The sequence below is a fragment of the Heteronotia binoei genome, chromosome 7 (assembly GCF_032191835.1).
Source record: "Heteronotia binoei isolate CCM8104 ecotype False Entrance Well chromosome 7, APGP_CSIRO_Hbin_v1, whole genome shotgun sequence".
In the NCBI taxonomy this organism is placed as follows: Eukaryota; Metazoa; Chordata; class Lepidosauria; order Squamata; family Gekkonidae; genus Heteronotia; species Heteronotia binoei.
The window spans coordinates 83300864-83315388 of record NC_083229.1 but is presented as its reverse complement, the minus strand read 5'-3'; the positions used below and the strand labels follow the sequence as shown (position 1 = coordinate 83315388).

At 40.6% G+C, this 14525-nt stretch overlaps 1 protein-coding gene across 1 annotated transcript in view; it reads right to left on the bottom strand.

Annotated features, from left to right (window-relative positions):
- SMCHD1 (structural maintenance of chromosomes flexible hinge domain containing 1) overlaps positions 1 to 14525 on the bottom strand; it is a 122222-nt gene that overhangs the window by 34103 nt on the left and 73594 nt on the right. The window contains exons 34-41 of the mRNA XM_060243944.1: positions 13297 to 13409; positions 12459 to 12520; positions 11483 to 11570; positions 10455 to 10586; positions 8993 to 9145; positions 1753 to 1879; positions 1447 to 1566; positions 633 to 718 (exon numbers count right to left, since the gene is read on the bottom strand). Coding sequence (XP_060099927.1) covers positions 633 to 718; positions 1447 to 1566; positions 1753 to 1879; positions 8993 to 9145; positions 10455 to 10586; positions 11483 to 11570; positions 12459 to 12520; positions 13297 to 13409 — 881 coding nt within the window. The remainder of the gene's footprint in view (positions 1 to 632; positions 719 to 1446; positions 1567 to 1752; positions 1880 to 8992; positions 9146 to 10454; positions 10587 to 11482; positions 11571 to 12458; positions 12521 to 13296; positions 13410 to 14525) is intronic.

The window sequence follows — 14525 nt, the reverse complement described above, 5'->3', positions numbered from 1 at the left end:
AGCTTTATAAATGACAGTGACCTTGTGCTGCAGTTGATGCTTGTGGAAAGTCCTCTGTGTGCAAGTGACCATCATGAGGATCAACTCTCGCTTCTCATTTTGTCTCCTAGTTTGATTGAGATACTTTGTCTGGATTTTGAACTTTTTTGTGAGTCGTCCTCAATATAGAAATTCCTCAAAAAAGTTACAGCAAAAACATTCCTTTTTGTCATTTGTAGTTACATAAACTAACAACTGATTGTATTTGGGAGGATACCGCACTGGACAAAATGATTGTCATCACCTTCAGTTTCAAGAGAATTCCCTGCAATGCCAATTTCTATAAATTGGGTCTCAAGATGGGAAGTCTATGCTGCTATTTTGCAGCATGAATTAGAAAAGGAAAGAAGATTCCAAAAACAAGGTAAGAGAGCTTCTGTAGTTTTGGAAAAAGAGAGGTAACTAGGAACAGAGCTATTATTTCAAGCTCTTCTTCCAGATTTGTTAGATTACCTAACTAGTCATGAAGTAAAGGAATGTACGCTTTTGAAAAGATATTTCATTTAAATCTTTGGTGCCACCATAAGTGAATGGAATATCTTTGTGAATATTCTGTAAAATATTTTGGTCACTAAGAAGGAAAGTAGCCATACAACATCTATCTGAGGTAGCTCAATCTGCTCTTTTTTCAGTTCAGCCTTCAGATGGGCTTCTTTTGTTTCAGCTTCCTGAGCCTGACCTGAAACAATGTATAAATAAGTGGAAATTAGTTAAGCCTGGATAGAAGATTACTTCACATAGTATATTCATTACCTGATGAAACCAATACCAAGTGGCAACTTACACCTCAGATCAAGCAACAAAACAAGTTATGTGGTGATAGTTCATTCATACAGTCAGTGAATAATCATTAAATAATTCTGGGGCCAGTTCACTCTGCTTAATTTCTCCATGTGATTTAGTATATTGATAAACAACACAGAGAAAGGTTAGCATGAAGTTACCAGGCAGTGAACCTCTGTGCTTGAAATGACACTCCCCTACCCCCAGCTTCAATAGCACAGCTGGATGCCAGAACACTGTACTGTATCCAGTCAGCTGTCAGCAGAAGAATGGTAAGTGCAGTTTCCCTCACATTCCCTTCCCTTTTAACTCCTGGGCATGAATCTTGTGGTCATGGGACCAAGGTGAACAAAAATCTTAATGCATTGGGTGGAATGTTAGGGGGCTGCAGTAAGGTGAGCAACTGGGCAAAATCACTCCCTCTTTATTCTGAAAGCAGATTCTGTTCAGTTGCCCCTCTCAATGTATTTGGGATTCTAAAACTACATTTCAGTTCTATTGTAATGTTGAGTACATACCCAACACATAGACACTTCAGGGAAGATATGAAAATTAATTCCATGTATGAAACTGGTGATCTATAATATAAAAACATATGAAAAGTAATATTTGTACATTACTTACATTTTATTTCGGACAGAAGCCGATTAGCAGTATCAAACCAATTCCTGTAGATGTCTATTGACTGAGCTAGATTGTCCCTCTGTTTTGTAAGCATCGCCATCTGCTGTTGCATCTTAAAATCTACAGAGAAATCAAGATATTTTAGTACACTGTAGTCTTCAGTATTTCCCCTAAACACCAGAGTACACAAAATTAAATGATGTGACGACAGTTAATTAAAAGATAGTAAGAAAAATAACTTTATAAGCATTATGATGGAAGACAAATTTTACAGCTCAGAAAAATATTACACAAAACAAAACTAACCATTGTAAAACATAAATGGAAGGCAGTAAGGTTTCAGATATCCTTTCAAAGTTGGTATGATTGGCTCAAACACAAGAATATATTCAGTACTATCTCTTCCTGGACTATTTTCTGCCAGCACAAGATCCTAGAAAAACAAATAAAAATGTTTACATCCTATTATCAAATTTAGTAACGTTCATCAAATCACACTTGTAGCAGTAATATTTTGCAATGGTTCATTCAAAAAAATGCTGATGTATAATAACAGAACCATTTTTAAACGTTTGTTAAACGTCTTGCTGAGCCTGCCTTGGCAAGATGGGCGGAATAGAAATTCCAATAATAAAATAAAATAAATAGCTCCTACTATTAATCAAATTTATCCTGTAATTTAAAGAATAAAAGAATAGCTTCACGTTCCCAACCTATATCATATTTTCACTGCATCTCCTATAACATATTAAAACACAAAATAGAAAATATGTGTACCTTGCATATGCCCTTGATAAAATGTTATTTATTATTTCTTGTTAGTTTTTATTTTAAAAGTACCATGGAACAACACTGAAATAACCCAAGTGAAAAAATATAGTAAATGATAGCATTCAGCTCCCAAAGTGGAGTTAAAATTACTGCTGTTACCACTAGAACCCAAGGGATCAGTGGTGCTCCTAAGTGACAGAAGAGGAAATTCTCATTTGAAACACTAATATAAACACTGCCAGTTTGCAAATATTCAGCATGAACAAACAGTTTGTTTTTTTTAAGTATCAAGGATTTCAGTAAGAGACATTCCTGGAAACTCTTCCATTGCTATGAATAGAAGCTGGCAGAGGAAGAAGTAGGACAGATCCTGTTAGCTTGATAGCAGCTTTATCTAAACTTACTTTGTCTCTTCTCTGACTGCCGCTACTTAGCCTGGGTATGACCAGAGGCAGAACATGAAGGAGAAGATACCAAGGGCCCAAAATACTACAGCCCTATGGCATCCAACGAAGCTGATAGGCAGTAGGCTGCACCTGACTGCAATTTGTAGCTGCAGGCTTTATGCAGCCTTTGCTAGTGTCTTCACATGAGAAAAACAGGTTTCTTACCTGTAACTGATGATCTTCGAGTGGTCATCTGTGCAGTCACACACATGGGTTATCTGCCAGGATCGAACCTGATCTTGGAGAATTCAAAGCAATCTTGGAGTGTTAATTTTGGCGCTCACTTCCTCTCGTCCCGGGGAGGAGGCATCCATTGCGCATGCCTAGCCGAGAGGGAGGCGCTTCACTCACCCAGTTTCTTCCCGCTGCCGCATAGGTGGAAAATTTTTACTCAGGAACAAGAAACCAGCAGCGGGGAAGGAAAGGTGGGCATTTGTGACTGCACAGATGACCACTCGAAGATCATCAGTTACAGATAAGAAACCTGTTTATCTTCTTCGTGGTCTTTGTGCAGTCCCACACATGGGTGACTGGAAAGCTATTCTGTCCGGAGGCGGGTGCTGGATCTGTAACCAAAAAACAAGGTTAGTTATGCATATAAGAAGCAATATCGTACTTACAGTGTAGGCGACTGGGGACATCAGTCGAAGATGGATCGTAGTACAGCCTTCCGAAGGACAAGTCACGTCGGGCACGGACGTCTAAGGCGTAGTGCGAGGCAAATGTAGATGGAGACGACCAGACCACAGTGGCACAGATGTCTTCCATCGAAACATCCCTACAGAAGGCTGTTGAGGTTGCAACGGCTCTAGTAGAGTGAGCTCGTCAATGTTCAGGTATAGGCTGTTTTGCCAGTCTATAGCATAATGTAATAGCAGCCACAATCCATTTAGAAAATCTCTGTGTTGAGATTTTAGTGCCTTGATTGTGGGCTGCGTATGCTATAAAGAGTCTAGTGTCCTTTCGAAACTGGCGTGTCCTTTCAATGTAAAAGGCAAGGGCCCTACGTACGTCCAGGTTATGTAAAGTTCGTTGACCTGCATCAGTAGGGTGTTGGAAAAAGGCAGGTAAAGTCGAAGGTTTTCCCAGATGAAACGCTGAAACCACCTTTGGTAGAAAGAAGGGGTCAGGGCGTAAAATGACTCTGTCATGATGGAAAATGGTGTATGGCGGGTCTGCTCTAAAAGCGCAGATGTCACTAGCTCTCCTGCCGGAAGTAAGTGCTACCAGTAAAGCTGTCTTCCAGGACAAGAGATGTAAAGGAATGGATGCCATGGGCTCGAAGGGTGGCTTCATTAACTGGCTCAGTACAAGTGACAAGCTCCAGGTAGGATGAATCTGGCGGATTGGAGGAAGAAGGTGGAGGATTCCTTTCAGAAAAACTTTAGTAGCATAGTGGGAGAAAACAGTGCAGCCTTCAATATGCGGATGAAATGCAGAGATGGCCGCTAAGTGGACTTTTAGAGAAGAGTACAAAAGTCCTGAGTTAGAGAGAGATAAGGTGTAGGTTAAGATCTGAGTGATAGTTGAGAGTTCAGGTTTGAAGTTATGTAGAACAGCATATGCCGAAAAACATTTCCATTTCAAAGAATAAGATTTTCTGGTGGCAGGTTTTTTGGCGTTGAATAAGACATGCCGAACGTCCGGAGGGAAATTCAGAAATTGATTTTCCAGGCAGTCAGTCATAGAAGTGCAGGGTTGTGGTGTAAAACCTTGCCTTCTTGCTGTGAAATCAAGTCCTGAACTTGAGGAAGTCGGAGGAATGTGTTGTCTGAGAGGAGGAGAAGAGTTGTGAACCAAGGTTGACGAGGCCACCATGGTGTAATCAGGATGCAATCGGTCTGATCTAACTTTATCTTTTGTAATACCCTCGTGATGAGAAGGATTGGTGGGAATAGGTAGTGTAGTGTCCTTGACCATTGCTGGAGGAAGGCATCCCGCGCTGACAGTGGGGATGGAGGGCCCCGAGTGTAAAAGTGCGGGCACTTTGCGTTGTCTGGAGATGCAAATACATCTACTGTCAGAGTTCCGAAGGTCGGTTGAGGGCCCATTTGTGGTCATTGACTAGATGGCGACTCAATGTGTCTGCTTGGACGTTTTGGACTCCTGGTAGATGCACCGCTGTCAGGAAAATGCCGTGGGCGATACTCCAGTGCCATAAGGATAGGGCTCGTTTGCATAGTCGAACAGAGGCTGTGCCTCCCTGCCGATTGATGTAGAAGACAGTGGCTACATTGTCAGAGATGACCTGAATGTGGTGGTTGTGAAGAGACGGAAGAAAGGATCTCAGGGCTCTGTGGACCGCCAGAAGCTCTAGACAATTGATGTGAAGGGATCTCCTATAATCGGTCCATTGTCCCTGAACTGTCAGTGCTCCCAAGTGGGCTCCCCATCCCCACTTGGAGGCATCAGTCGTGATAATCACAGAGGGCAGTGTTTGTACGAACGGCATTCCTGCCAGGAGATGACGATCCACCGTCCACCATCTTAGAGATGGGATAATGTGAGATGGAACTGTAAGTACGGTCATTTGGTGTTGCCGGTGTGGATGGAATGTCTGAACAAACCACAGTTGAAGAGGGTGCATGTGAAGTCTTGCAAAACAGAGGACGGCGGTGATGGCTGCCATAAGACCTAACATCCTTTGAAAGATGAGAGCTGTTTGGGAACGATGTGTTACTATCGTATTGGCTAAGGATTGGATATGCTGCACTCTCTCTGCTGGAAGATAGGCCTTGTGAGATATCATTGACATGCGCGCGCCTATAAATTGTATGTTCTGAGTGGGATTCAGGTTGGATTTTGCATGATTGACCTGAAGACCTTGTGCAGACAGGAGGGACAGGATAGATGAAATGTCCTTCTGAAGCTGTTCCTTTGTTTGGGATACGACCAGCCAATCATCTATATAAGGGTAAATGGAGACCTGTTGTTGTCGGAGTACTGCTGCCACCACAGCTATACATTTCATGAAGACTCTCGGTGCTGTAGAGAGACCGAAGGGGAGAGAGAGGAATTGATAGTGCTGATCTCCAACAGCAAACCTGAGGAATCTTCTGTGATGGTGACTGATGGTGAGATGGAAGTAGGCATCTTGTAGGTCTATCGACACCATCCAGGCCTGCTCTGGAATCAGTGGTAGGATAGATTGTAGAGTAACCATGCGTAATTTCTTGTAGTGAATATGAAGGTTGAGTTTTCGAAGATCCAGCATAGGGCGCAGCCCCCCGTCTCTCTTTGGGACCAGAAAATAATGGGAGTAGAATCCCGTGTGATGGAACTGCAGTGGAACTGGTTCTATAGCTCCCTTGTCCAGCAAGGTGGCGATTTCTGATTGCAGAAGAGGAGAGGGGGGGTGTAGGTATGAACCTGTGGAATTTTGGAGTCGAATCGAACTCTATGATGTAACCCCTGGGGATGATCGCCAGGACCCATGAATCCGATGTTATGGATTCCCACATGGGGTAGAATGGTCGTAGTCTGGTGGTGGCGTCTGGATGGTATTGTGGCTGGTCGAGAGGTAGAGGGAAGAAGTCAAAGAGACTGCTTTGGGGAGGTGTTGACTTTTTTGAGGTTTGTGGACGTGCTCTCTGCTGAAACGGTTGTTTTGCCAGAAGAGCCTTATGTTTCCAGAATTCGGTGTCGAGGGTTCTCTTAGGAGTGGAGATGCGGGTGTCACTTTCTGTTGTTTGGTAGGCATTGAGACTTCCCAGAATGAGTGTGCGCTGAGAATGTTTGCGCGCTGACTCCTCATGGAATCCGGAGATTCGGTGTTGAGGATCTTGTCTGGTAAAGATTCGTGAACTGAAGGGGACCGAGAATGAATATGTATGACCTCGAGAGGTATGGTATCTATGGGCGGCGAGACTTTCAATGGAGTCGGTGCTGTCTGTACCGATGTCACGGTGTCGTTAGTCGGGTGCGATGCAGAAGTCATTGTTGGAGACTTCGAATCCGAGGGTCTATGGCTTGTCTTAGACTTAGTTTTTGATGATGTCGAAGTCGAAGGGTCTTTAGAAGTCGATTCTGTGCGATGTCTCTTCCTAGAATGTCAGACTTCTTCGAATGTTTCCCGGCCTTAAGCTTGCTGGGAACCGAGGCCACGGAAGCTGCCGGTCGAGCCACTCCCTTTTGAGTAGATAGGGAAGTTGGCGAGGTTTGGGATCTCGAAGTATGGGACATAGTAGGACGCAGTGAGGACTCTAACAAGTGACTTCTGAGTCTAGCCGCGCGGTTTTTTCTTGCTTGCTTCCCAAACTGGCTGCAATGCAAGCGTCGGTACAATGAGCCTCACCCAGACAGAAAAGGCATGAAGAATGTCCGTCGGTAGATGGGATTTTTGAGGCACACCGAACACACTTTTTAAAAGTGATTTTGTCTTTTCCTTCCATCCGCCCAGGGAAGGGGGGGGAGGGGAAGGAGAGGGACGAAGGCCGAAGGAAAAGAGAGGGATGATAATAATTTTTTTTAACGATACCAGTGAGCTGAAGAAAAAGATGAACGGTGAGGAAAACGGTGAGGAAATAGTACAGGAAAAGGATGAAGATCGCGATGAATAGAGGAGACTCAGAGAGGTAGGTGTATCCCGGGCGGCGGTAAAGAAGAAACTGGGTGGGTGAAGCGCCTCCCTCTCGTCTAGGCATGCGCAATAGATGCCTCCTCCCTGGGACGAGAGGAAGTGCGCGCCAAAATTAACGCTCCAAGATTGCTTTGAATTCTCTGAGGTCGGGTTCGATCCCATGTGTGGGACTGCACAGAGACCATGAAGAAGATCCTGTGATTCTATCCAAGCACTATGAGCTCTATGTGTGATGTTAGTAAATACTGAAATTGGGTTCCATCACAGCAGCCACATGAACAGAAGAAAAATGTATTGAAACATTCTCCAGTATATGGAAAAGGCATCTTCATTTGGCTGATTAATAGTCTCTCCAGGTATGAATGATTTGGAAGTCTACGGACACCACTTATGGACATATAATAGTTTTTTCTGGGGAAATGGTGTACTTATTTATTAATAGTCATGTGCTTTCTTTTGGTGCCTGCAAGCCTACTTTGCTTTGTTATTATTTGGCTGTTAGCCACTGGCTAGATATTTTCACAATATTAGATTTTTGCATTTTGTTAATTGTTGTGATTCATGCTTGGTGGTTTCTTATTTTGCATGGGCATGACCAGAGGCAGAAGGTGAAGGAGAAGATAGAAAGGGGCAAAATACTAGACCTCTACAGCATCCAACAAAGCTGACGGGCAGCATGTTCAGGACAAACAAAAGGAAATAACTATTTTACACTGAGAGTGATTAAAATGTGGAATTTACTGCCAGAGGATGTCATGATGGCCTCAGGAATAAACAGTTTTAAAAGGGGATTAGAAAGATTTAACGTGGATAAGTCTATCAATGGGTATTAGCCATGGTGACTAAAGGGAACCTCCACATTAAGAGGCACTAAGCCTCTGAATCCCAGAGCCAGGAGGCAACATCAGGAGAAAGTCTTAGCCTGTATGTCCTGTTGTTCACCCGCCAGAGGAACTGGTTGGCCACTATGAAAGACAGGATGCTGTCAAGTCCCCCACAGTTCAATGATCAAGACAGTCCATTGCAACAATAGCTGTTTATTGATACATGACAGATCAGAGCAAGATGGCTCTTGCATAAACTGGCTTTGGCAAGCAGTTGCACTCTACTTATACCTTATGTTAAAACCATGATACATTCAAACCCAAGGCGCAAAGCAAGCTGTCCCTCCCCACTAGGTTCAGTTCCCAGGCCCCTCGCAGGTACACACATATCAGGCACAGGCAACTTGCAACCTTGACTGTCTCTGAGATCAGGCTGAAAAAATGCTTTGGTTGTTACACAGAGATAGGAAAGCTGCTTACGTGAGAAATGAAAGTAATTTTCTGACTAAATGGCAAGATGCATTCTTGACAGATGCTGGACTAGATGGATCCAGCATCTAGTCTGGTCTGATCCATCAGGGCTCCTCCTATGTTCTTAAGGCTTTTTTAGCCTTTGGCTTGCAGCTTGTGCCCTGTGAAGCCCAGCCTGGCTACATGGTTTTCAGTTTGCTTTTTTTTTAACTTAAATAAATTGTTGAATTTTCTTTTGGGGACAAAGCAGTACAGAAATGCATACATCAATACAACATCTTTTTGAATGGTCAGCATATATTTATTCCAAGCAAATGAAGAAAATCTATAACTTAAGAGGAAAAACTGAGAAGTGATACAAGTGTAAACAGAATACAATACTAATGATTTGAAAATACTTCAGTTTAGGAACTTTGGAAACTTAATCTGATCGTTACCTTCTATGGAAGACTCACCTCAATTTCAACAGTTCCTTTGTGAAATGGAAACTCAACTGTACTAGTTTTACCCTGAAACAGTGGAATGTCTGCATCTTTCTCAGAGGAACTTTTAATTTTAACGATGATTTTTCCATCTAAGTCATTCCCGGTATAGTTTTTGTATTTATCCTTAAATTAAAAAAAAATCAACATTAAATATTTGAAGTGTTCATGACATATTTTAGGACTGAATACAGTACATTCACTTATTCTGCTACCCAACCTTTTTTTTCAAATCAAGCCTGAATTGTCCCTAGAAACTAAATATTTTGGTCACACTATGAGAAGGCAAGAGTAATTGGAATAGACAGTAATTATAGGAAAAGTTAAAGGCAGCAGGAAAGAGGAAGATCCAACATGAGATCTGAACCAGGCTGTTAAATATAGGACATTCTGGAGGTCATTAATTCATAGGATCACCATGTTTGAAGCAACCTGATGCTTCATAACACACACATCTTGAGATGTCCCAAGTATGATATGAACGCATCTTGGAAACGTCCAGTACTGCACAATGTTCTTTGAATTCCTGAATTAAAATCCAGTTTAGCAATTGGGAACAATTTTTCAAAAAGGAAAATTGTGGGAAACTGCTGTTTTAATTCAGGGCAACTAAAAGAGAAATTCAGGGGACCTGTAAAGGCATTTGCTGAAAAAGTAACTCTGAAAAAAACATTCCTCTCTCTTTTTAAAATATTAACATCAATTAATTTGAAACAACAGTTTTGATTCTTAGCATACCATATTGCATATCTTCTCACTTATTTTAGCTTGAGTGTTGAATTAACATGGCACACTTTACCTGCACAGATATTGATGTACAGATGTGGTAGCTTATCAAACTATTATATTAAGCAAGATTTCTTTTAAGTAAAAGCTGCTACAACTTGAATTTCTAAGTAGGAGCATTAATGAGACTGATTAAACAGCACTTTCAGATAAATTGGTAGACATGATATATCAAAAAGTGAAAAATTTGCAACAGCTCACAAGCAAGACAATACAAAATCTCAGTTGTTTTTTCAAGGCTAAAACATTCTGGCCATTTGCAAAATTGAAGCATATTTATTTAAATTTGAATATTCTTGAGATTTTGTTAATCACAGGGGAATTATGGGGCATAGCAACAGGAAAAGTTTTCCAGGAAGATTCTACAAACGAAAGATTCTACAAACCCTAATGATTTTCCAGGAAGGTTGCATTTTTAGGATCTAATGGCAATATTCAGAAGGAATAACCTAAAGACTTAATGCTAACTTTATGGATGCATTTATGTGGAATAACCCATCTGTGCATCTTCATTTAGAATGAAAAGGAAGTAACTGGCCTTAAGGAAAACAGTAAAACCAACTAACAATAACAAACAACAATCAACAACAACGAACCATTTACAGTACCATGACATAAATGCTTAGGATGCAAATTCAACCCTAATTACCACTATAATGAGGCTCAAGTCCTTCACAAGGGTCCGGCTGGCAACAGAGTCGGCATTAGAGACTACAGGAGTATGTGGCAAAGATGCTGGCATCAACTGTGCTGGTTCATTAGGCACTACTTCAACTATAATCTTGAGGGGGAAAAATATCACCATAAATATATGTAGACTTCATTTCCAGACTGAACAGTGATCAACAGCAGTGAAGCAGAAGAAGCCTGGTAAAAGGTTAAAACTGAAGCACAGCCTTAAATGTATAACACTAAGACCGAATTCATACATTTAGTTGTTGTGGTGGTTGGTTTCCATGTCATTGGTAGTAGCGTGTACAACTGATAACCATATGGATTGGACCAAGACAATTATCACAGATGGCTCTGATCACGCAAACCTGGCAAAGATACTTCAACAATATTCATGACTCAAGCCAATTATATCAATGTCTATATTTGTTATCTTCTTATTCCTTTCAGAATTTTAATGCCCGATAATAAGCAAGATATCTGATGTCAAGATTATGTAGTATTACTTTCATCTTTTTCCTATGACATTTTAACATTTTTGGACATCAGCTGCTGTCCTTTGGAATACCAACTGGAGTTTTACCAGTTTTTCGCCACTGCATCGTGTGGCATGCTGGAGCAGAAACATACATAGGAGATGCTAGGTACTGTGAGTGAGATGCCTTGTGTGCTCCTCCCCCACAAGGTTTGTGAATAACATTTGAGGATATACCTGGTTTTTGGCTACATCATCTTGTCCTATAATATATGCAGTGTCATTCCTACTCTGTTTGCTTAGGATGTGAGCTTTTCCTTCTCTATCTTTATCTCTGAACAGTAAGTGAGGACACAATCAGGGACCCACAATACAACAAAACTGGAAGAGGGTAGCTGAACATATTATTCACAATATCAACATTTGCTTATAAACAGGCCAAAAATTTATGGTATCATATAAAGAAGGAAAACATCATCTATAGCAAATTACTCTCACGCATTTTTACACATATTATTTGAAAAACAAACCTGTTCGCTGCTAAGTATGTTCACTTTGTCAATGGCAAAAGCAAACTGGATGCTGACTGTGCCCACTTGCTCTGGAACCATTTTGTCCCTAAATTTCAAATATTGAACTTCAGTGAGAAATTACAACTAAGTATTTACATTCCCCTAATTCTTTTGGCTATTAAATGAAGCATTTTATGTCCCCCCATATATCTAAACCAGCCTACCTGTAAATTACATTTATTATATCATCTGAGAAAAAACATCAGTCTGCATTCTGAAAAATTTCAAGGGTTATATGATTCAAACAATGCTTTTATTTGCTAAATATACCCAGCTCCCTCATCCAATGATACTGTATGGTATTATTATTATATAGCACCTTTATGTTTGTTTTATCATGTTTTATGTTTTTATATTACCATTGACCTGTTAGCTGCCCTGAGCCTGCTTTGGTGAGGAGGGTGAGATACAAATCTAATTAAATAAAATAATAAAATAAATCTTTTTTCTCACATATCTTACTTTCCAAATACTTTGGGAAATTAGTGCCATCTAACTCAGAGCTTACTTTATGTGTAACATTTTTCAATGAAGTAAACATATAATTTAAATAACACCCTCAACTAGATTCAGGCTTTATTTCTTTAGCGACAGTGTTGACATGCTTTCTTCCTTTCCTGTTGCACTCAAAATTGAAGGATTCTGTTTTCACAAGTCTTCAGTCTAACTCTAGTTTGGTATAGCATCTAATTGTATAAAATGGAGTTTGTTTTTTCCCCCAAGGCAGGATTCTACTAAGGTTTAATTTTGGCTTAGAATCATGATCTATGGGGGGAAAGCAAACGCCATTTTGCCCCAAGCACTCATAATCAGATGCCAAAATTACCTTCAGAAATAAGCATTCTGTATATCCTATATTTTGGTTTCTTTCCCTTCCAACAATAATGCATTTAAAATCGCGCTGGAACTACAAAACCCAGCTGAGCCTGCATACCTGAAGTAAAAAAAGCCCTCATCTTTGTCATCCTTAGTTTTGGTACAGCCAAATGTTGTAACCTTAAAAAGAGATTAAAAAGCATATAAACATTTTAAAATTTTTGATTTTGAAACAGTAACAGATAAACTGTAGACTGAAATGGGGTTGCAAAGAAAACTAAGCTAAGACAAACTAAGAACTCCATAAAGATAGTCCAACATGAGCTACCCAATCCTTGCCACCACTTTTACTTCAAAGGTCTCCAATTTTCACCCAATAATGAATGCATTCTCTCTCTCTCTCTCTGTATATGTATACATGATTTATACACAATTCTATATAACATGGTCTTCTTGGAAGCATAGTTCCCTGTAACACACATTGTTCCTATGAAGAGACAAAAAACTCTGTTAAAGCAGACATGTCACTTCTTGCTTAAAACACATATGCTTTGACAAATGCAGTGTAGAACAGGATGTCTCTATTGTGGTTATACACAAGAATAATCTGTAACTCCATACCTTAATTCGCTAATAATATCATTTCTGAAGGTGTCAACTCTCTGTTCTTTATGGATCATGGAATTATGATTGCAAATTCCTTGTGCTTGCATGTTAGCTCCCATGATGTGTGACCACTGGAAGCATCTACCCCAGCACACTCTTTGCACTGCACATTATTACATATCTTTCATTTTGGATATCTGTGATCACATCTGAGAAAATCATTCAGCCCTGTGTAGTAAACTTACCCTATGAAAAAAGGTGCCCTGTGAAGTTTAAGCAGCATCTACATGCCAGTCATCAGTAAACCATCTACTCCATTCTCTACTACAGCAATACTTCATGCTACTTACATTTGATAATCGGGTATCACTACTGTCCCCTTCCCATATTTTCATAGAAATTCTTCCAGGATTTATATTTTTAATAACGTTACCATCTTCAGAAATAACACTGATCATGAAATCTGTTGGAAAGAGAGGAAATTATTCTCCCCACCATGAAGTTCCATTCTATATTTCAAAAAAAACATGGTTGCAATTACTTATAACTGATGTTCACTGAGTGGACTCCAGTGCAGTCACACATTGGTGATGCACATGTGCAGGTATGCTGTGGAAGTGCTCTGAAAAGCACATGGAATGCTCCTCACCTCCTCCTGCATCAAGTTTATCTGCCTTTTTCCACACACGAGGAGGCAAGGAACAGATTCTCAAAGTTCCTTGATGTCACTGCAGGAAAGTGTAGCCAGCAGAAGTACCATGAGAGAACTCACAGAAGTACAAGAAGGGAAGTGGGTCAGCACTGGTGGTGACCACTCAATGAACATCAGTTACAGGTAAATGCAGTCATGTCTTCATTGCTGTGGTCACAGTGCAGTCCCAAATGGGAGAGCTGTGAGCTAACTTACCCCTGTAGGATGGTGTGATGCTCTCATTGAAACAATGATTGCAACACGGTTTTCCTTATTGCTGTCTCTTTCACAAGATCAGTATTAATTTTACACGACAAGAGTGCAAGTCAATGATCAAGTAGCTTCTCTGCTACAGATGGCATCAACGCAGATGAGTAGCCTGGAATCTGGCAGAGTGTGCACATATCTGCGAAGGACAAACTATCTGGGACAAGTCTAATGGCTGAAACAATCTAGTGAGAGACTGTGATGAAACTTTGAATCTTTATTAGGGTCAACATAGACAATAAAAAGAATGACATCTTTTCTGAATTCTTTCATTACATTTTGAGAGAGATTTATGAATCTATGGCCCTGCAGGGAATGATGAGAAAACTCATCCTCATTTTGAGAATTGGGGAAATAATTTGAGAAGTGCTAACTTCCTTGGCCAAATGGAATTTGTAGATTATGTTAGGAAAGAAGAAAAGGCAAGAATGCAGGACTATATTAGACTCAAATCTTCAAAAGAGGGGGTTGTGTCTAAGAAACCACAATTCAGATACCCTTCTAGAAGATAACAGCTACTAGGATTTTTTTTCCCAGGAGAGCAACCTGAGGCTCATTTGAACTACTGGCTTAAATGGCTTGATCATCAATTTGGCCAAAACAAGAGACAAACCCCACTGA